We start from the raw sequence: 20,695 nt of genomic DNA on the forward strand, positions 1-20,695 counted from the left end.
GTGGAGGCAGTGTACATGTATGGGCTGGCATATCTTCAGAAGGTCGCACAGAGCTAGTAGCCATAGAAAATGGCGCCCACACTGGGCAAAGATATGCTCAAGAGATTCTCAATGAGTATGTAGGGCCGTATTTAGCAAATATATGATGGATCGATGCTGATGCATGATAATGCCCGGCCACACACGGCTCATATCGTACAAGAGTATATTCAGGAGGTCGGTATCAGCGTGATGGCTTGGCCATCAAGAAGTCCTGATATCAACCCGATTGAACACGCCTGGGATGAGCTTGGGAGGCTAGTCAGAAATCGCAGACCACCACCTAATACCCACAGGGCACTAAAGCAGGCCCTGGTAGAAGAATGGGAGAATATTCCCCAACATCGGCTCCGAAACCTAGTGTTCAATATGCCAAACCGGCTCGAAGCTGTAATCAGAGCTCGAGGAGGCAATACCAGTTATTAAAAATTAAATAACATGTAATACATTTTACTTGAATTTTTTTACACTAAACTAAAAATGTCTATTTTCATTGTTATATCTTTTTTAAGTTAAAAATGTTACTAATGTATAATTTTAGTTTCTAAGAATTAAAGCCTATAAAATTTGCAACAAAACATTTTTAATCTTAAATCTCTACCTTCTTTAGTTAAGAAAAAAAAATAATTTGAAAAGTGTGATACTTACTTTTGCAGGCCAGTGTATTATTGTTCGAATTCCAACGTTCCTTCATTAATTTATTTCCTTTTAAAATTCGCCCAGCGAAGCGGGAACGGCTAGTATTTGAATATGTTGAAACATAATTATCATATTACCTTGAATGCAGCTCTTTTGTAATTTATTCTTAGATCGACTTGTGTACACTATATAGCTATAATTAGTATAAAAATTTAAACATAAACATAGTGGTCATTTATAATAGGTCTATTAGAATTTAGAGCACGAAATTATATTGTCTCTGTCATTCGGAACGTAGATGTACAATAGACATATGTCTTTAGTGGTAGACGTCAGTATTTGTACAATATTTCATAAAAAAATTGTTTAATAATCAAAGAACGAATAAAATCCCTACAAAGTGGCCACACATCGACAAGCGATCTCACTAATAAAATTTTGTTAGCTGTGACAGTTACGCGGTGCAATAAGTCCTAAGTCCTATCTATATTCATTACTAAACACTAGTCGAGACTAAACCTTAACGGATAGCAATAAGGTTGACTTATTAAATATGAATTAATACGACTTTTTTTGTTAGCTAGAGATGTGACGAGATGAGTAATGACGTTACAATTCCAGAAAAAATCAGCACTTAGTTGTTATCTGTGATGTTGTTTCGCTATTATCTTATCTGCATCAGACTTTTCATATCTACAACTATCTACTTTGAGTTATCTCTACTTTCCCTTCTAAACTGCATTGAAATATTAAGATCTTAATTATTTAACTTAATTATTATATAGTTAGTTATATTTATCATCATTTTTGGATGCTTTATTGAAGTGAAACTTCTATATCGACGTATGAGAGAAATTTAATAGCAAAGTCGTCACGATTTTCGGTTACGTTCCATGTGGTTTTTTTTATCAAAGCTTAGTATAGTATTGAAAGTGATATAATTAAAAGACTTATTCAAATTCAAGTGAATTTATAGTACAAGTGGAAGTGGTTTTATATTTGGATTTTGGTTTGATAAATTTTGTTGATGTTTCATTTCTTACCTGTGTACTATGTTATGCGTACACACACATGTTTTTTTCTTTCAATTATTACGTTTTAATTGTTCAACAATGCTATGTTTATTATACTTGTAAATACTGGTTACACCTGTAAATTCATATCTTACTATCTCTACGTACTTACTAAAATTATAATTTTATAATAATGTGTTGTTTTTGTGACTATCTGAACAAATAAATAAAAAATAATTAAAAGGTGCACATTTTATTATAAGTTCAATACAAACTATATCACAGTAATAATATAGATAATTTGCGTCACCATTTCTTAAAACAACGTTCCTAAAAGGCGAATCAAATAAAGTTACGGTGCCTCATTATAACTGCCCTAGTTTTGAGTAAGGCCAAACAAAGCCTATGATTCCTTTACACTTTGTTTTCCCAATGTGTTAGAACTTTTCCCTTTTACTTCTCCAAGTATTTCCTAAATCTTGTAAAACTTGAAAATCCTCCTAAAAACTATTAAGTTTTGCTTTTGTCTTCTTTGTTGTGGTATATTTTTTCACATCTCCAAACCAAATCCTGTATCATTGGAGGCGTAATATTTTGGAAACGAATCCCTGATTTTTGACTCGTTTATATAAGTTTTAGTATACGAATAGTATAGAACACGTATAGAAAACTTTTTTTAATCCAACGAAACCAGTCTTTGCCTAGATGAGAAAAGAATCGACGCTCATCTTTCCTTTGTGTCTTTGTGCTGCGTATTTCGGAATATAAAACATCACCCTGAGACAAACGAAAGCTCAGTCTCAACATCGACTAAAGTTTCACAACGGTTTCGCTCGTTCGAAATTCGATTCCACGAATCCATTACTGTGTGAGTCAGAACTCAGAGGAAACAGGTCTTGATACTGGCGCCTCGGTTTGTAAGGCTGTGTTTGTAATGCCACCCCGGTACCGCTGACCTTGTACGTTATTGTACATTGTTCAACATTCGATGCCAGCTTTAAAACATGCACTACAATAACACTACAGATTTATTACTTTGCAAGACTGTTGAGATATTTAAGACGTGTGTCGAAACTGTTCTAACTACATTATTTTCCTATTAAAAATTTTGAATAATAAATGCTGCAGAAGTTATTATATGGGTACTATAGTTTTGATTTGTGGTTATTGTGTAAATACAAATTAATTTAGTGTTACACTTAACAATGAAAAAAATTTATACATCAAGTATTTGTATTTAAATAAAAAAGAAAACTCTGCATGTAACTGTAAATATTTTTATGAAATATATTTTATTAAATAATCTCGCACTTTTTTTAATGAAAGTAACAAACGAGACGAGCAGGACGTTCAGCTGATGGTAATTGATACGCCCTGCCAATTACACTGTAGTGCCGCTCAGGATTCTTGAAAAACCAAAAATTTTGAGCGACACTCGTTATCTTGAGACATAAGATGTTAAGTCTCATTTGCCCATTAATTCCACTAGCTATGGCGCCCTTCAGACCGAAAGACAGTCATGCTTACACATTACTGCTTCACGGCAGAAATAAGCGCCGTTGTGGTATCCATACTCTAGCCGGCATCCAGTGGGCGATTTTAACCGAGACACAGATATCCTCCTTAGCTGATTCATCTTACCTCTCATACCCGGGGTATAATTTGGAAGACTCCTTTATACCACGGGCTGGCGTGTGCGTTTACGTCAGGGAGGATGTCTGTTCTCGACGCCTGAGTTTTCTTGAAGGACAGGACCTATCCATCATCTGGCTGCGTGTAGACTGCGATGACCATCCGCGAATCTACGCATGCCTGTATAGGTCCCATAGCGGTAACGCAGAGACTGACCGGCTCCTCGAACACATCCAAATGGCTACAGATTCCGTGTTGGAGCAGATCCCCACTGCAGAGATCGTGTTTCTTGCTCACGTACCACCGATCATGCAGGGAGATCTGTTCACGACTTCGCCTTAGCATATGGTCTGACGCAACTGGTTATTGCGCCAACGCGAATCCCAGATGTGCAAGATCATACACCTTCACTGTTGGACCTTCTGTTGACCTCACATCCGGACGGCTAACTAGTTTCCGTTGACCCTCCTATGGGATCGTCGGACCACTGCCTTATCCGGAGCACCGTGCCGATCACGCGCCTAACTCAGCCCCGATCTTTAGGCTGCCGCCGCGTGTGGCACTATAGGTCAGCAGAGTGGAACGAGATGCGGTGCCCCCATTGCCATTACCTCCATTTTCTCCAAAGTAATGGAGTCGATCATCAACCGCCAGCTCTTGGGATACCTAGAGGGGCACCAGCTGATCAGCGACTGCCAGTACGGTTTCCGTCAGGGTCGCTCAGCTGGTGATCTTCTTGCATACCTCACCCATAAATGGGCGCAAGCGGTTGAGTCGAAGAGAGAGGCGTTGGCGGTGAGTTTGGACATAGCGAAGGCCTTCGATGGGGTGTGGCATAAAGCGCTTATAGCGAAACTGCCATCCTATGGGCTTCCCGAGAAGTTGTGCAAATGAGTCACAAGCTTTTTGGCTGATCGGAGCATCAAGGTTGTTATCAACGGTGCATGCTCCGACTTAAAACCCATAAACGCTGGTGTCTGCAAGGCTGCGTGCTATCCCCTGCGCTGTTTCTTCTGCATATCAATGATATGCTGCAAATCAGCAATATTCATTGCTATGCGGACGACAGCACAGGGTGTGCTTCCTACACCGGCCGTGCCAACATGTCCCGGGAAAGCGTCGACGAGAACCGGAACAAACTTATATCTGAAATCGAGACTGCTTTGCAAAGTCTCGGAATGGGGCCGACAAAATTTAGTCCAATTCAACCCCAAGAAGACACAAGTTTGTGCGTTCACCACTAAAAAGTCTCCCTTTGTCGTATCCCCTCGATTCGAGAACACTCCTCTAACTGCCACAGCCTGTATGCCAATGCATACTTGGCGTCGATATATCGAGCGACGTTCAGTTCCGTGGTCACTTGGAAGAGAAGGCCAAACTGGCCTCTAAAAAGCTTGGTGTACTCAGTAAGGCGAGACAGTACTTCACTAAAAGCCACCGCTTGCAACTTTATAAGGCGCAAATTCGGCCTCACACGGAGTACTGTTCTCACCTCTGGGCGGTTGCTCCCCAGTACCAGCTTCTTCCATTTGACCGCATACAACGAAGAGCGGCTCGAATCATCGACGATCAAGTCATCTCCAATCGGCTTGATTCTCTAGCATTGCGTAGAGATGTGGGTTCTCTCTGCATCTTCTACCGCATTTATCACGGGGAGTGCTCAGAGGAGTTGTTCGGGTTGATTCCAGCGGCCGAATTCCACCACCGGACATTACGTGCAAAGTACCATCCACATCACGTAGACGTCTGGCATTCCACAACCGCGCGTTTTGTCCGAAATTTCTTGCCTCGCAGAGCCACTTTGTGAAATCAACTACCGGCAGCAGTCTTCCCGAACAGATACGACTTAGGGACCTTCAAGAAAAAAGCATACTCCCTTAAAGGCCGGCAACGCATTTCTTGACACACCTGTTGTTGCGGATGTCCATGGGCGGTTGCTTCACCTCTCCCCATCCCGTGAGCCTCTTGCCCGTTTGCCCCCTCTCATATAAAAGAAAGGTGCAATGGAGCCTCCCATTGGTATTGCAGTATTTCTTATTTACGGAAATTTAATATACGCACTGCGTATAAGAAATTATTTCTGTAAATTCCATTTACGCTATAAATATGTGCATAGTTTTTTTTAGGATGAGACTTCAATGAAGAAATAATATATATTTACATATAGTAATTTAACGTTCGCATGCAGGGATCCTAATGGTATATTATATCTTGTGTATAGAGATGTTCTGAGTCACCAATTAAATATGAGAATTTTGTTTGCATTACTCACTCTAAGGATTCATTTGTCCTATTGTAAGTACAAACAAATGTTCAGTTGTATGAGTAAACAATTTTGTTTAATGAATTTGATCAAAATATTAGTTTTCACTGTTTAATTTCTTCATTACTATCATTTTTTTAATAATTTTTTTTTCTGTATGTACGCTTTAATGTGCTGTTTCAAACCGCCCAAATTTAGTTACATGATTCTCATGTCTATTGGACTAATGGTCGACCTGAGGACGAAATTAATTTTATTTTTAAGTTTGAACTTTATCTTTATTTGTCAAAGACAATAACTCTATAATGTATGTGTGTATGTTGTGTCATTCAAGCAGTAGTGTTTGTGTGTGTGTGTTATATATATTTAAATTAATTAAATTGCCTATTAAGGCATTTTATATAAAAATATCTTTATGAACTTCTTTTCCATATAAACATTAACTGTGTTGAATTTCATGTTCATCCGTTCGCGCATTTTTTTTTAAATTTTACAAATTTTTCGCTTTACGTAAAAAATATATAGATTTCTATCGAAATATCAGTAATTGTATTTTCTGCAGGGTCAAACCATAAGATTATGTGGAATAGGGAAACTCATAAATATCTTATTTTGTGGTGACTATATAACAAAAATGTCATGCATTAACATTAATTATCATCATTGTTACATAAATTCTACTTCCAATAACATGGTTGCATATTTTTTGTCTCTATTTAATGCTCCAATTAAGTTGATCAACCACATTCCTATTCCGTCCAATCATCGCTCTATTTTGAGTTAAATCTTTTGCCAGAACAAGATTGGTGCTCAGACGTGAAAGAATTTCCGGTACATGATGAAATATTAGGAGATAAAGGCAATAAATGTGTCACGACTATGTGTGCTAGAAATGCTGCGTGGTTCCGTAATAGTTTTATTTTTTCAAACTTTTCCAACTAACGGTATCAATGATTAAAATCTTAAAACCGTCACTATATTACCACAGTGTAGGGATGGATGCTTGCGTATTAAACTATAACTTAGAAAAGTACGATGTCTTAATTCGAACTGTTATGTGTAACCTAGGTCGTAAAGTCAAAGTCAAATAAATCATCAAAAAAAAAACTTTATACAATTAGGTTTATACTAAGCTCTTTTGAATCGTCACTACCAATATTCTTTTAAATAACTGAGTTTACCATATGTTCGTAAAAAGTTGAGCTATAAATATATTATATATTAAAAGAAACTCAACTACCAATTTTTCAATCAAATAGAGTTATTTACACTGGCTGTAATATACATAACAAATAAGTTTGTAAGGTGCTGCATCCAATATATGAGTCCTCTTTAAATGATGAAAAGTTATAAAGAATTAACTGTATAAATTTTACTATAAATATAAATTATTGTATATTGGATGCATCAACCTTTAGAGCTTGAATTCATTGTTTGTAAATCATTGTAAAAGATCAATCAGTATCAAAAAGAAGCCCGTTTAGTTTCCCGAATGGGTGGTGGCTTTCGACTTTCAATAAGTGAATCCTATTTTGAATAAAAATATCTGATTTAGAATAAAAATAAGGAAATACAATTACTGCATAGAATTAATGACGTTATGTACACATATAAGCACGTATCATTCGCAGTCTGATAGCGAAACGGTAAAAGTGTGCTTAAAGACAATGTAAGCACACTTTTCTCCTTAGTCATATGTTATTAACTGTCACTGTAACCAATAATATTTTAAGCAACTGGAGCATACGCGGCAATGTATATAGATGTAGCAGTCGAGTCTTATTATGGTGTAATTTCTGTCCTGTTCTATATTTCGGCTTTGTTTTTATACCGACGTGATGTGTCTATATGTATAGAACGTCATTGGACAGAACAGAAAAACTTAAGCCTTGGAAACAGCGCGTCTATAGCGCCTTTTTCAAACACAGGCTCATTTGCAAACACATTTAATGTAATGTAACTGACCGTGCAAGATGTTTTGTAATTGTAAACATAATTAAAGCGTCTATATAAATTTTGTTGTACAAATGGAATCAGCCACTTTTTCTTTATCTTTTAAGAGGAATTAGCGGTGGCTTTTTACAAATTTAATCATTCTAAAACAACATACCGTCTCGTTCACGCGGGCAAGTCAGTCATAAGTATGATAACGACAACAGCAGCTCCGACTAAACTCGTGAGATAAAAAATCAAAATAAAAAATCAGGTTCATTAAGCCATTGCATTGTTTGAAGTACTCTAGCACTTACAAAAACAAATATATCAAAAAAGCAAAAGAGAGAGACACATAATATAATGGTGATATTGATCTTATTCGGTATTTCCGAAAGACAAGATAGTTGAGGATGATTGTATGGAAATATAGTCACTAATGTTTCTTCTTTAAGCCTCCAGTCATGAAGGTTGGCCGTCAGCTTTTTGGATTGGGTCCTATCACCTGCTAAATGGTTAAAGGTTATCCCGGTTTACTCCCGTTTGTTTCGTAGCCCGGATTTTCTTCTTCGCCCAGCGCTTCCGTTTCCCTCCACCTCTCCCATAATGACAAGCTTTGATATCATCAACATTATCACCATCAGCCGAAATATGTCCACTGCGCGACAAAGGCATCCCCAAATAATGTTTTGATAGGCCTTACGAAAATCCTGCCCGTGATTTCTGTAGCATTCATCATTAGCTCAGACAAATTTTGACTTATTCATAACATAAAAATACGGAACTGCGCTTCAGAACTGGCACCGCCTGGATAAAGTGGTACTGGGCTGGGCATGTGTGTCGGATGCACACAGATCGATGGGCACAGGTCGTCACGCCTTGGGTGCCTCAGGACGCCGAACACGATGGCGTGACGATACTATAATAAGTTCTGGTCGGAGCTGGTATAGGACCGCGAATAATGGAGTACCTAAAGCAGGGGAGGCCTTTGCCCATCAGGGGGATCCGATAGTTTAATAAAAAAAATCATCACAAACAATAGTTCCTCTTCATAATATTAGTATGCTTCAAAGATGGCTTTAAGTTCGAGCGCCTTAACTAAGTTGAAAGCCATGAAGTGTAAGTATAAGCATCGGAATGCAGTTGCTTTGACCTATTTATTGTTCTTCCCCCCCCTCAGAGGTTTCACGATCACTTGGCCCGCGCCACACTACGCGCGAGTTGAACACGGACATATTTAAATACGTTGTTGATTTCCGTATTACGAAACATATTTTGTAACTTTGATAATGGTTAACTTGGCTTAAGATATGAATTGAGATCACTGACGTCCCATAAGATTCTTCTGCAACACAGATGACCTTGGAGTTCTTTAAGGAGTAAAATAATTTCTTTGTTTATTTAAAAGTAAGCTGATCTTTTTCATGAAAAAACTTTCTCTTCAATATCTATTTTGTCCCATTCAAAGTAGTGCTTTTTATATGAATTGTGTGTGCCACCAGCCCCTTTTCTAATGCTTACCATTGCGCCGTCATCAAAATATAATCAGGTGATCCCTAGGCGAGTTAGATAATAGTTAAAACCAATATAATAATAAATAATTTAAAAAGAAAATATAACCTTAATGTTGCCACTTTATACAACTACGAAATATCGGTATATCCAAGAATCTTCGAATCATCATAAATATAGTTTTATTAGTGATAACTGATAAGTTTTCAAACCCATATAGGATACTAAACCAATTATTAATACTAAATGTGGTGTGCTACAAGATGCAATTCGAATTTTCAGTCGAACTATTCATGCGACGAGTTCATTCAGAACTTCATTCATTACTCTCTAAAGTCGTGAGAGTGTACATTTGTTAAGGAATTAATTACTTACTACATTCAATACAATGCAACTAGTTTACAATTTGGAATGCCGAAAAGATCACAAAAAGCGCGTCGTGATTAGGTTCTCACTTATTTCAAGGAATTTCCTTTCCCCAGTTACAACAAAACAAAACAACAAATATAACTGCAATACAACTTCGCGGGCAAATAGAATGTATTTAATTAATACCGTATCTGAATAAAATCGCAGCGCCACAGATAATAAATACTTAGTTTGGCGAAAGTACTGTATTAATTGATTTTGTTGAAAATTAATTTACTAATAAAGCAATAAGTCACAAATATGACAATGAAACAAACTCTAATTTATACCATAAATATTATAATTTAGTGCTCTAGCCTTAGATTAAGGATTGGTCTCCGCTGCGCTCCAACTAGATACTGCACTACCTGAGAACAATAGCTTCTTTATTGCGGCTACTATTAGATGCTTGTGTGTGGCATCTTGACACTCAATGGCATTTTTCAAATTTTGTGACATACGCTTTGTGTTATTACTTATTTATTTTATATTATAAGTGTCTTTCTTATTTCTTGTACTATTTATTATATTAACAAAGTTTTACTACCCAACCTGGCACTTTAGATCGAATTATTAGCTAAGATAAACAACATGTAGCACGTCAACGTCAACACATTGTTCGAGACTGGCTCGAGTACGCAAATTTGGGCGTAGTAACAGTTGCCGCCACGCCTGCGGTATCTAGTTACTACTAGTAGTACCAATCCTTAATCTTAGTGATATTTTCAAAAGAATCGGAATTGTTCCATTTCTTTAATTGAGAATTCACGCGTATTTTATTCTGGTAAATTTATCATTAAATATTTTTACATTGTCTTTCCACAAGTTTTTTTTATGAAAAAAGTAACGAGACGAAGAAGTAACCCTTATGGTGAGTGATACGCCCCGTATACTACAATACAGTGCTAATTATTAATTGAACCCAAAATTCTAGTCAGCAACACAGTTGCACGTTAAGACTTAGAAGACTAGTAATTTTACTAGCCACGGCCGCGGCGCTTTTTGTGAAGCGCCGTTGTGGTTACACACCTAAAGACAAAGTATCCATCATAGAATGATTTGATTACCTATAAATCATTTAACTTTGTAACCATATCATTTGCCATTGCTGTAGGTAACTATTTTTCTGACAAACAAAATTGATTATTAAATAAGTAAAAGTTAAATCCATGCAGGTGCCGATGTCCTACCTAATACTTAGATATCACCATGAATTTTAATAATCTCGTGTGTTGGAAAAATTTATTCAATGGACGTGAGACGTGACGTTGACACCTAATATATATAGCATAATGATAATGTCATGCTATATAAATATTAAATTTCTGGTGTTGTACGTTATTATTTGCACAATAACGAACTGCTTCTTTCTGAACTGTGCCATACGGATACAGTAGAATGGCATTCCACCTCATTGAACGTATTGAAACATTGAAAATGAGGAAAAAATAAATGAATTGAATGCTGGTAAATGTCCCGGCCTTTTACCATTTTAATTATATAATGATGTTTTGAATATTCATATAAAGCCGAACTGGATTTACAGTATAACTATAAAAAATAAAAGGTGACCCAAATCCGATAAAATCTCAATTATGCTTCGGAGAGTTGTAAAAATTAATGTGATTTTATTTTGTTTGTTTAACTTTTACTTTTGTTAATACCTTGAACTTTGGCCTTATATTTAGCTGCATTTGATACCAATTTATTCTGTTTTTTTTTGTCATATTAAAATATTCTGGTACTTACTCATTACTCATATTTTGGTTCTTAATTTTTTTATACTGGCTATCTTCGGACAGTTATCAGTTTACATCTCAACCAACAAACGTATTTCAATAATTATAGTTTCCTTTCTCATAGTCTTCATTCTTCTTGCAACAGCACCGGCAAGCTTAACTGGGCAGCGGTGATCACTTTAAAAATCATCTTATTGAAAATGATTTTCATTATCACCAATCGAAAAATCGGTTCTATATTTCGCTGTTTTTGTATTTGCATTATTCCATCCAAGTTGGAGCACCTTCTTTCGCTTTATGCCATATCATTTCTTAGCCAATTTCTTCCACTTCATCTTTTTATATCGCGCCATGTATATCATCTTGGGCTTATCTTCTCTTCTTGGGACGTAATGAGTACTTACGGAATTCTATGTATCTGATAGCTGCAACTTGGGTTTTAATTTTTGCCCTGCCATACCATGCCACAATGTGCAGAGGCAACGAAAGTTTGGAAAAACTAATTGGTTGTGAATACCGAAGGCGAAAGAATGCGTGATCGTTCCCGAACAAGATGGACCAACCAAATTAAAGACTCGTCATTCAAATTCTTAAACTGGACTAGACAGAAACTGGAGGCAGATAAGGAGGTTGCTGACCACGATCCTCAGACATGAGGAACCAACCAGAGAGAAGTTAGCCTGGAAGGCCTCGAAGTTTATTTCGTACGGGTACATCAAAATTTATATTTTTACACTTTTCGCTCAGGGTATTATTCACTGCCACCATAACTGTTTCTGCCGCAATGCAGAACTTAAATTGTTCCAATTTTAAATGATGCCAGTGTAATTACAAGCACATGAAATATTCCACCTTAAGTTTTTGTGTTTTTTTAATGAAAAATTGACGAGGTGATCAATTCATTCATTTGATGGTAAAAGTGACCAGGATTCTTGATTTAATCTCAAATTTTGAGAGATAAGACATTGAGTATCATTGGCCTAGTAATTTCACTAGCTTCAAATGGACAAGCAATAATGTTTGCACATGATTGCTTCACGACAGATAATATCTTCATCTTGTGCAGAGAAACTTCCCTCTCTTGTCATCGGCACAGAGTGATGTGGACTGTATCTCATAACGCTACACCTTAGGTTGTTTTGTGATTTGTTACGACTCAGATCGTATCTTTAAGGCCCCGTACTCCAATGGTATTTAAAACATAAAAACTGAAATGGTGAATTCAAAATGAACGCCCTTCAAATAAAAAAATGACGACCGGGTTCTTTCTCATTAATGCTTTTAACCTTTTCCGCAGTGTTGGTGAATGGAGAATGTATAACTTTTAAGTGTAATTATAATAAAGTTATATTGATTTGAATACGTGCCTCATTCAGTTCAGTTTCCTTGCGGGTTCAATGATGTTTGGCTTATAAAAAGACACAGTAAACAAGCAATTACGTACAGGCTGCTGTTTTATAATTGGTGGTTGTGTAACAACGTACAGACGCACTCACCGGCGTTGCATTTCGTTGCGTTTGCCAAGGTGTACTACATTTACTTCGCCACATTATAGTCGCATTAGCTGGCGGGGCATGTGCAATGTTGCCAGGTAACTAACTACTCGAGCAAAAATGGGCTTGACCTATTTTTAATCAGCCTGGCTTAGGTTGCGTTGCCCGCTATACTGGCGTTCGGACGTGTAGGTATTAATATTTATACAAGCTTCCAACGCCAATTTTACCCCGTTTGGGGTGGGGGATTTTCATAGCATCCTTTTTTCCTGCACTTGCCCTCGATAATGAACCTACATTTCAAATTTAATGTTGAAATAACTATAGTTACAACTTTTCTATACAAACCTTACCCTCCTATTTTACCACCCTTAAAAGGGGATTCCCCAAAATGACTTACACAGATTTTTATTATTTAAAGCTTATAGCCTAAATGTCGATTTTCACGTCTATAACTTCAAAAACACAGGACTTACATACAACCTTCGACCCCCCCCCCCCCCCCCCCCTTAACCCCCTTAGTTCTTAGAGTTTCTCAAATCCGTTTCTTAGCTGACACGTCTACGTCCTAGAAAGAACCTACTTTCCAAATTCCAAGTTTGAAGTTATAGGCTTTGTAGTTTCTGAGATTTCGTGATGAGTCAATTAGCGCTGGAAATCTCTTATATAGATATAGATTTAAACTGCCATGGATGTTGTGTGTACTACGATAAGCTAAACTCTTGCTTAACTCTTGCAACATTACAATCACGGGAGCGTTGCCTGCTTTGCGCTAAGCGTTAGTTTCCGCTTTAAATGGCCCGCTAAATACGCGTTCTGGCGTTTTTTCATCTTCATATTAACATCTTAAACCTTCCATGCATGTTTCTAGTATTATTCGCTAAACTCTTCTTTAACTCTTGCAACACCAATATCATCACAGGACCGTTGCCGGCCTTTTTGGAGGGTGTACGCGCTTTATGGTACCGAGCATACATCCGCACAAATACTGTGGTGGAGTGCCTTATCCAGACGGTGAAGATGGTATTTTAGTAACTGACATGCGGTGGCACAGTGAGAGGTGATCGGCGGCAAGAATTACGATCAAAGATCAAACTTTTTAGGAAAATTTAAATAACAAAAACATATTATAATGATATCACGTCCGCGTCGTGGTTAATAATTATTGGATAAAATATTGTAAACAAGCTATTATGTATGTTAATCAGCCGATTTACAACTTCGGCAAGGTTTTTATCAGACGAATGTCACGCTCGGTGGCAGAAAAATATTGTTGAATAACTGTGAAAAGATGCTCGCGTGTGTTGGCAGTATCTGTTGATTTACAACGAAACACTAGTGTCGAATAAGGGAGATGTTAACACAGTATAAGTAATAGAACAGAAACGTAACTCAGCGGTCTCTTTAAAATTTATAACGTCGCGGCGGAACGCTAGGGTTGGTACATACAAAATATAATATAGTTTTGTCTTCCCAAGATTGCTTAGCGGCCTTGTAATCGTGTATGTGGGCGTGTGTTGATTCGGGCGCAATGTATTCCAATGCTACCAGAACAGCTTAACATATTATATAAATCCAGTGTCCTTATGTTTGTTACCAGTGACCTCCTAAACTAATAAACCGATTTTAATGGGGTGCAGTTTAGTCCAACTTGAGAGATAGGATAGTTTTTATTTCGATTTGGGACCCATAATTATTTTTACTTCCAATAATTGTTTTGTATGGACATATTTTCTATGAGAGAATTTATTGACGCACGGTTTGACACTTCTGCTGTAAAACAATTTCATTACAACAACAGGGGGCATATTTTATGAAATAATTCTTGATGTTATGAAATATTATTGACAAATTCATAAAAAAAAATATTTTATTTATTACTAGTTGACCCGACAGACGTTGTTCTGTATATAATATATAAAATACTGTTTTTTATGAATTTGTCAATAATATTTCATAACATCAAGAATTATTTCATAAAATATGCCCCCTGTTGTTGTAATGAAATTGTTTTACAGCAGAAGTGTCAAACCGTGCGTCAATAAATTCTCTCATAGAAAATGTGTCCATACAAAACAAATATCGGACGACGGGGGATACATCAAAGGAAACACAAAATTGTTGTTTTTATTTAATTCCGAACACTTTCATATTTATTCACCTTTTAAACCTTCCCTGGACTTCCACAAATAATTCAAGACCAAAATTAGCCAAATCGGTCCAGCCAGACTAACGAACAGCAATTCATTTTTATATATATAGTATTACAGTTATAGTTGTATACAACAACGTCTGTCGGGTCAGCTAGTATTAAAATATATACCTAAAAAGCAATACAAAATTTCTTATCAATTCGCCGTTCAAAATATAAAAGTTACAAACTTTCTCGGTTGTTTTCGTGATTTTCTCCAACTGTTACCAATATTCATGAATGATGTGGGCTTCGAAGCCGCGCGTTCAGGACCATTGGCTTAGTTGGTAAGAGCACTCGGACGGAACCCGAGAGGTTTTGAATTTGTATATATTTATAGTACACAAACGTCTTCAAACAATTCATTTTATTTTCGTATATTCGTCGTAAGTATGGCTATGCTAACCTAGTAATCTATAGAATTATATAACTCATTCTACGAATATAAATAAGGAAGTAGTACCAATCAATTTATAAGTACTTAATGCTATGAGTTATGGATATAGCCGCTAGTTTAGAAATTGATCTATGTTATTCCTTTTGGAAAGCTTTGGCCAGATTGGGAGCAGTGAAATCTAGCTGTTTGACAACTTTAGCCAATTTATACAACCGTATTGTCATTTGGTTAAGGCGTAGTATTGATCATATAAGTGGGGAATAAATTGAATAATAAAATATTGCAATACATTAAAAATATACTGAATTCAAACACGTATATAGTAGGTGCCTACTATTAAACCACGTACTTAACTAAAAAGTAAATTTTCTATATCTTGAAGCTAATGCTAAGTCAAACATAAAAAGTACCACATTCAAATCTTGTACACCTAATGTAATCTCATCACGCATTGATTATAAAAATATTGTAGAGAAAAAGAACGAATGGTTAAATACTTTGTTTTATGTATCTTATAGTTTACACTTTGTTTAAATAATTATATTTATACTGTGTTTTATATGATTTTTTCCAATATAGTAGTATATAATATAAAAAGGTACGGTGACAGGTGGATAATCTACTACTGTTAGCCCTAATATGGACCGTTCTACTCGATATATGAATAAACCAAAATAATCTATTATTTAGTCTAGATGTTCCTAGCTTCAATCTAGTGTTGTGACGTTGTCAGTATCGATACCTATACGAATGCCTCGGTTAACCTTAAGCGGAGTGAAACAATAAAAGTATCTTTTGTAACATTTTCTACATTTTCGGTCACTGTGTTTTATTCATTCTCTATAAATTTAAACAGCTGCTGTCTGGAACCTATTTGTAAACTTTAGATGTAAATTAATAATATTTATATGTTTTTCAGAAGTTGATATTATTAAATTGACGTTATAATGTTTCAGCAGTAAAATATTGAACTAAATAAAGTCTAAAATTGAATATTTTCTGTTCGTTCGTTTAACTACATACATATTTAACACGTGTTCATGATTCTTTGTTATTATTATTCACCTTGCAATTGAAGTATTAGGTTTCCGCTGTTTCTTATCATGGCGCAATAAAAAAAAGCGATAAAGAGACAGGTTGAATGAAGTAACGTTCTTTGTCTGATAATTAGCGGAGAAATAGTAAATGTAGGAGTGTTAACCTCTCATCTATTTTAGTTGCGTTCGGAGCGTGGGTGATAGAGTGCGACGTACTCTACGATGGATGACCTCTCTCTAATCATCGGTGTCAAGGACTTTGGAATTCCTTTAAGTTAACTGACATTTTAAGTCATTGTAGTTTCGTACAAGTCACGACTAATTAGCCCATATTATAATAAAATGAAATCCTAGAATAATCGTTTCTGTGCTTGTGTCATATGGAATGAAATATTTCTCTAGTAGATGTAGCTAAATAAAATTGTTTTATTTCGTCTATAATTTTTTTTCTGGATTGCAGTCGAAAATTTACTAAATCTTGTATTACAAATCTGTCATTGAGTAACTGCTACAGTTCCCAATTACATATTATTATTTCTTATAAAAATACACATTATTAATCTGACAGCAGCCTAAAAACCAGATGCCTTTGTAGTTTACTGTACCTAACTGTATCGAAACCTGAAAAATTTAATTAGTTGTTTATGCTCAGTTCTTACATTTCATTATTAAATTTTAACTATTAGTAATTATTTTAATGCATAAAAATTTTGGACTTACCTTATTATTCCAAAAGGTATCTTTATACATAATAAGAGAACACGGAGAACGGACTTTGCTCAGACTTAACTTACGTAAAACTACGCTGAGGGTAAGCTCAGTATAATCTTAGATTGAGCTTAATCTGAGACAGCCCAATGCAAAAGTTAGGTTCGCATTTTATCACACTAAGCTAAGTTTAACATAGTAAAGTCAGAGCAAAAAGTCTAAGTGAGCTCTATAGGTATCAGCCTTAGACTTGGGCTGTGCGTCGGTTGTATGTATAACTAATTTATATGTCATAATGATCAATGAAAAATAAAATGTTTTTCTGCAAAGGCAGCTAGCTGGCAGCTTGCAGTGAGAGGCTCCTTTGCACATAATGCCGGCTAGATTATGGGAACCACAACGGCGTCTATCTGACGTGAATCAGTAATGTGTAAACATTACTGTGTTTCAGTAGCCGTAGCTAGTGAAATTACTGGGCAAATGAGTCTTAACATCTTATGTCTCAAGGTTATGAGCGCGGTTGTAGTGCCGCTCAGAATTTTTGGGTATTTCAAGAATCCTGCGCGCACTGTATTGTAATGGACAGGGCGCATCAATTATCATCAGCTGAACGTCCTACTCGTCTCGTCCCTTATTGTCATGAAAAAACAGTATTTAAAAAAAACCTGCCGCTGCGGTTCGGAATATTACTGTAACAATTTATTCTATGATGTATTTACGTCACGGAGATAGCAGAATGACCTTACGATAATAATCGGTCGACGCCTTGCCTCGACCATTAACAATTCGGCATAAACTGCCTACATTATTTAATTCATTGCTAAAAATTGCTTGCATGTACTGGATATGATTTCTTGTACGTAAAATTTTCTTTACCATTTTATTTTCTTTACCATTTTATTTTCAATCCATGCTGTAATTTAAAGTAATTATAAAAAATTTTTCTTGTTGTAGAATGCGTATGGGTTGTCATATCGCTCTGCACGTATTGTTAATGTTTCCTGATAATCTCATACTTTTCGTTGAATAGATAAAAATTCAAAATTTTGCAATATCTGTAATCATATAAAATATCTTGTTGGCATCGTTTACTAGAAATCTCTTTTAAGTTTTTATCGTTAGAATATTGTGGCTATAAATTCGAAATGTTTTATCGTACGCCGGACAAAGACTCGAGCGTATCTCGAATGGCACGGCCTTGCCTAGGCCGCGATCACTGACGCCATATTTGCCCTCACTATTTTTATGAATGTACTAAAACACAGCGTTGGTGTTTTTATTAAAGCTACACTTTTTCATTGTTTTAAAGTTAGTTTATAAGATTATTTCTCAAATGATATTTTGTACAATATATTCAAGGCCAGAATACAGTAGGAGTAGTACGAAACTATATTTTAAAAAGTGTTTTTTTATATTGGAGTTTTGCTAAAACAATAACTGAGGGCATTCAATAATTAACCAAAGTGGCTTTCAATTATTTTAGAGTTACGTACCTATATCTATTAGTATATGAAAATTACAAACATTTCACCTACTTTGAAATATGTAGGTACCTTGTATCTCGGTAACTTTTTCCTAACAAACTTTTATGTTAATTAGCCTGAATAATCTGTGTTACTACAAAGAATATGTAATAGTACAAGTGTTACAATTATCAAACTCACTACCACAGTTGTTTTAATCACTAAAACTGTATTTAGTACTTTAACAGAGATCGAACATTAAGTTGCTTACGTTGATTTTGTTCAAAAATAAAAAAACTGTGTGTAATCTTATTTGTGATTAAGATATAATCTTAATCAAACCTAACATATACAATTACAAGCGCTATTAAGATTTCCTAACATCGTTCAGCCACATAAAGCCGAGCGATGCATTGTGTAATTGGCAATTACTGGAGTTACCGTGGCAACGGTTGTCTGACCGATAGCGATTGCTGACAAAATGTCACAGAGCTGAGTCTAGTCATTGAAGTTTAATTGGTTTACCAGACGCTCTCGTTTCTTTCAATACGATGTATTTTAAAAAACGTCTGAAATTAATGGATATTTAGTCAATTATGAACAATAGATTTGGATCATAAGCTGTCCTTCTTCCAGTTTTAGTAATATAACTTATAAGTAATACGCACGTAGTTATGGTAGATATCTTCCATACAAAGAAACATTGATAGTTTTTTATTGAGAGAGGCGGGCGTCGTAGTAGTAGACGCGAAAGGCGAAATGATCGCGACCGAGCCTGAGTGACCGGGGCCGCTACAACCGGCTCCGTGAAGGCCGCCGAACTTCCCCCACCCACTATCTAGAGATTGCAGACTGTTATCGATATTAGCTACTTACTATCTTATCAGAAAATTCAAAGGGTTAAGCAACCTTATCATTTACTTTAGAAAAACACACCACCGAAAACTTTTGAATAATAACTTATTTAATAAGGCCTAAAAGTTAATAAAGAAATAAACGGTCGTCCGCTGATAGAAATACAGCACTTATCACACAAATGATTAAGATAAACTATTAATTTGGGAATTAGTGTTTAAATTGTTTAAATCAGCTGATCGAGTTGTCCAAAAAGTATTTATAATAAGTTTTTAATAAAATAAAAGAGCTGCTTAGTTTAAAAGACATTCACGCATAAAAGTAATTGAAGTACTATCGCTACAGAACATCGCCCCTATGTTGTAAACACAATGCCAATGACACAGAGGTCGCGTCAGTTTATCGATATGTTTGCGCTATCGCACAGCACTGGGTACGTCGACAAGGCCGCGGCGCGACGGCCCTACGCGTATCGTCGTGTGTGTACACAAACACCGTTGTTGAACGACATCTTATTCCAATTTTGAATCGTTCGCTTGCGTAAACTTTTCCACGCGGTCATGATTACAAATATATTTTAATTAAATTTTTAAAATGGTGGTTGTGTTCTGGTAATTTAAAATATTTAACAGTTTCATTTCATATAAATGTTTTTATTACATAAGCATTTTAATTTAGTATATTTACTCAATAAAAATATTTTATTGTTTCAGATTGGACAAGATGTTTGTTTCGACATTTTTCCGGTCGCGTCACATATCGAACCTGCCCAGACCAAGAAAGCGATGTGAACACGATGTGACATGTGAACTACTCCGACCAGCCACAAGACTGAACCTGGATGCCTTAAAATCAGCTGACCCAAGATGATGACTGGATTATCTTTTTTAATTTGAAAGTCCAGCCAGAATTTTTTGATGTTTTTGAGACTGCGTTTGGTGCTCGTTAGTGTAGTGAAGTGAACTATCGATAATGAATGCGATAACTAGTGAGGGGGAAGCTGTGAAAGTGGAGGGCGGACATATTTCTGTCACTACTATCAGCATGTCGGGGCCGAATCCCGGTACTGGTAAGTTTTTTTTTCAATATGCATTTCGACGGGGAGATTTAAAACCTAGTTTACATTCATTTTTGAAACTGTTTAGAAATTAATTAAATAAGAAATAAATAAATACGTTGTGATAGTGATAATATATCCTATTATACAAACTATTCTTATTTTGTTATTTATATTATGTAGCTCATAAATATTGTTCATTCGTTAAAACTTGATAATAAGTCACGCTGGAGTTCCCCAAGGTTGTGTGCTATGTCCTAAACTGTTTCTTCTGCATATCAATGACATGTTGACTCCTCCAACAGGCATTGCTATGC

At 35.9% G+C, this 20,695-nt stretch overlaps 1 protein-coding gene across 2 annotated transcripts in view; it reads left to right on the top strand.

Annotated features, from left to right (window-relative positions):
- LOC126964642 (nuclear hormone receptor FTZ-F1 beta) overlaps positions 1-20,695 on the top strand; it is a 67,963-nt gene that overhangs the window by 15,249 nt on the left and 32,019 nt on the right. Inside the window, exons 1-2 of one of the 2 annotated variants that reach the window (XM_050807878.1) lie at positions 19,808-19,932; positions 20,035-20,390. In XM_050807878.1, the coding sequence (XP_050663835.1) occupies positions 20,294-20,390 (97 nt within the window). In that variant the 5' untranslated portion in view covers positions 19,808-19,932; positions 20,035-20,293. Of the gene's footprint in view, positions 1-19,807; positions 19,933-20,034; positions 20,391-20,695 lie in introns of those variants that run through there. The other variant, XM_050807877.1, reaches the window with a different exon arrangement.

The sequence above is a fragment of the Leptidea sinapis genome, chromosome 5 (genome assembly GCF_905404315.1).
Source record: "Leptidea sinapis chromosome 5, ilLepSina1.1, whole genome shotgun sequence".
NCBI lineage: Eukaryota > Metazoa > Arthropoda > Insecta > Lepidoptera > Pieridae > Leptidea > Leptidea sinapis.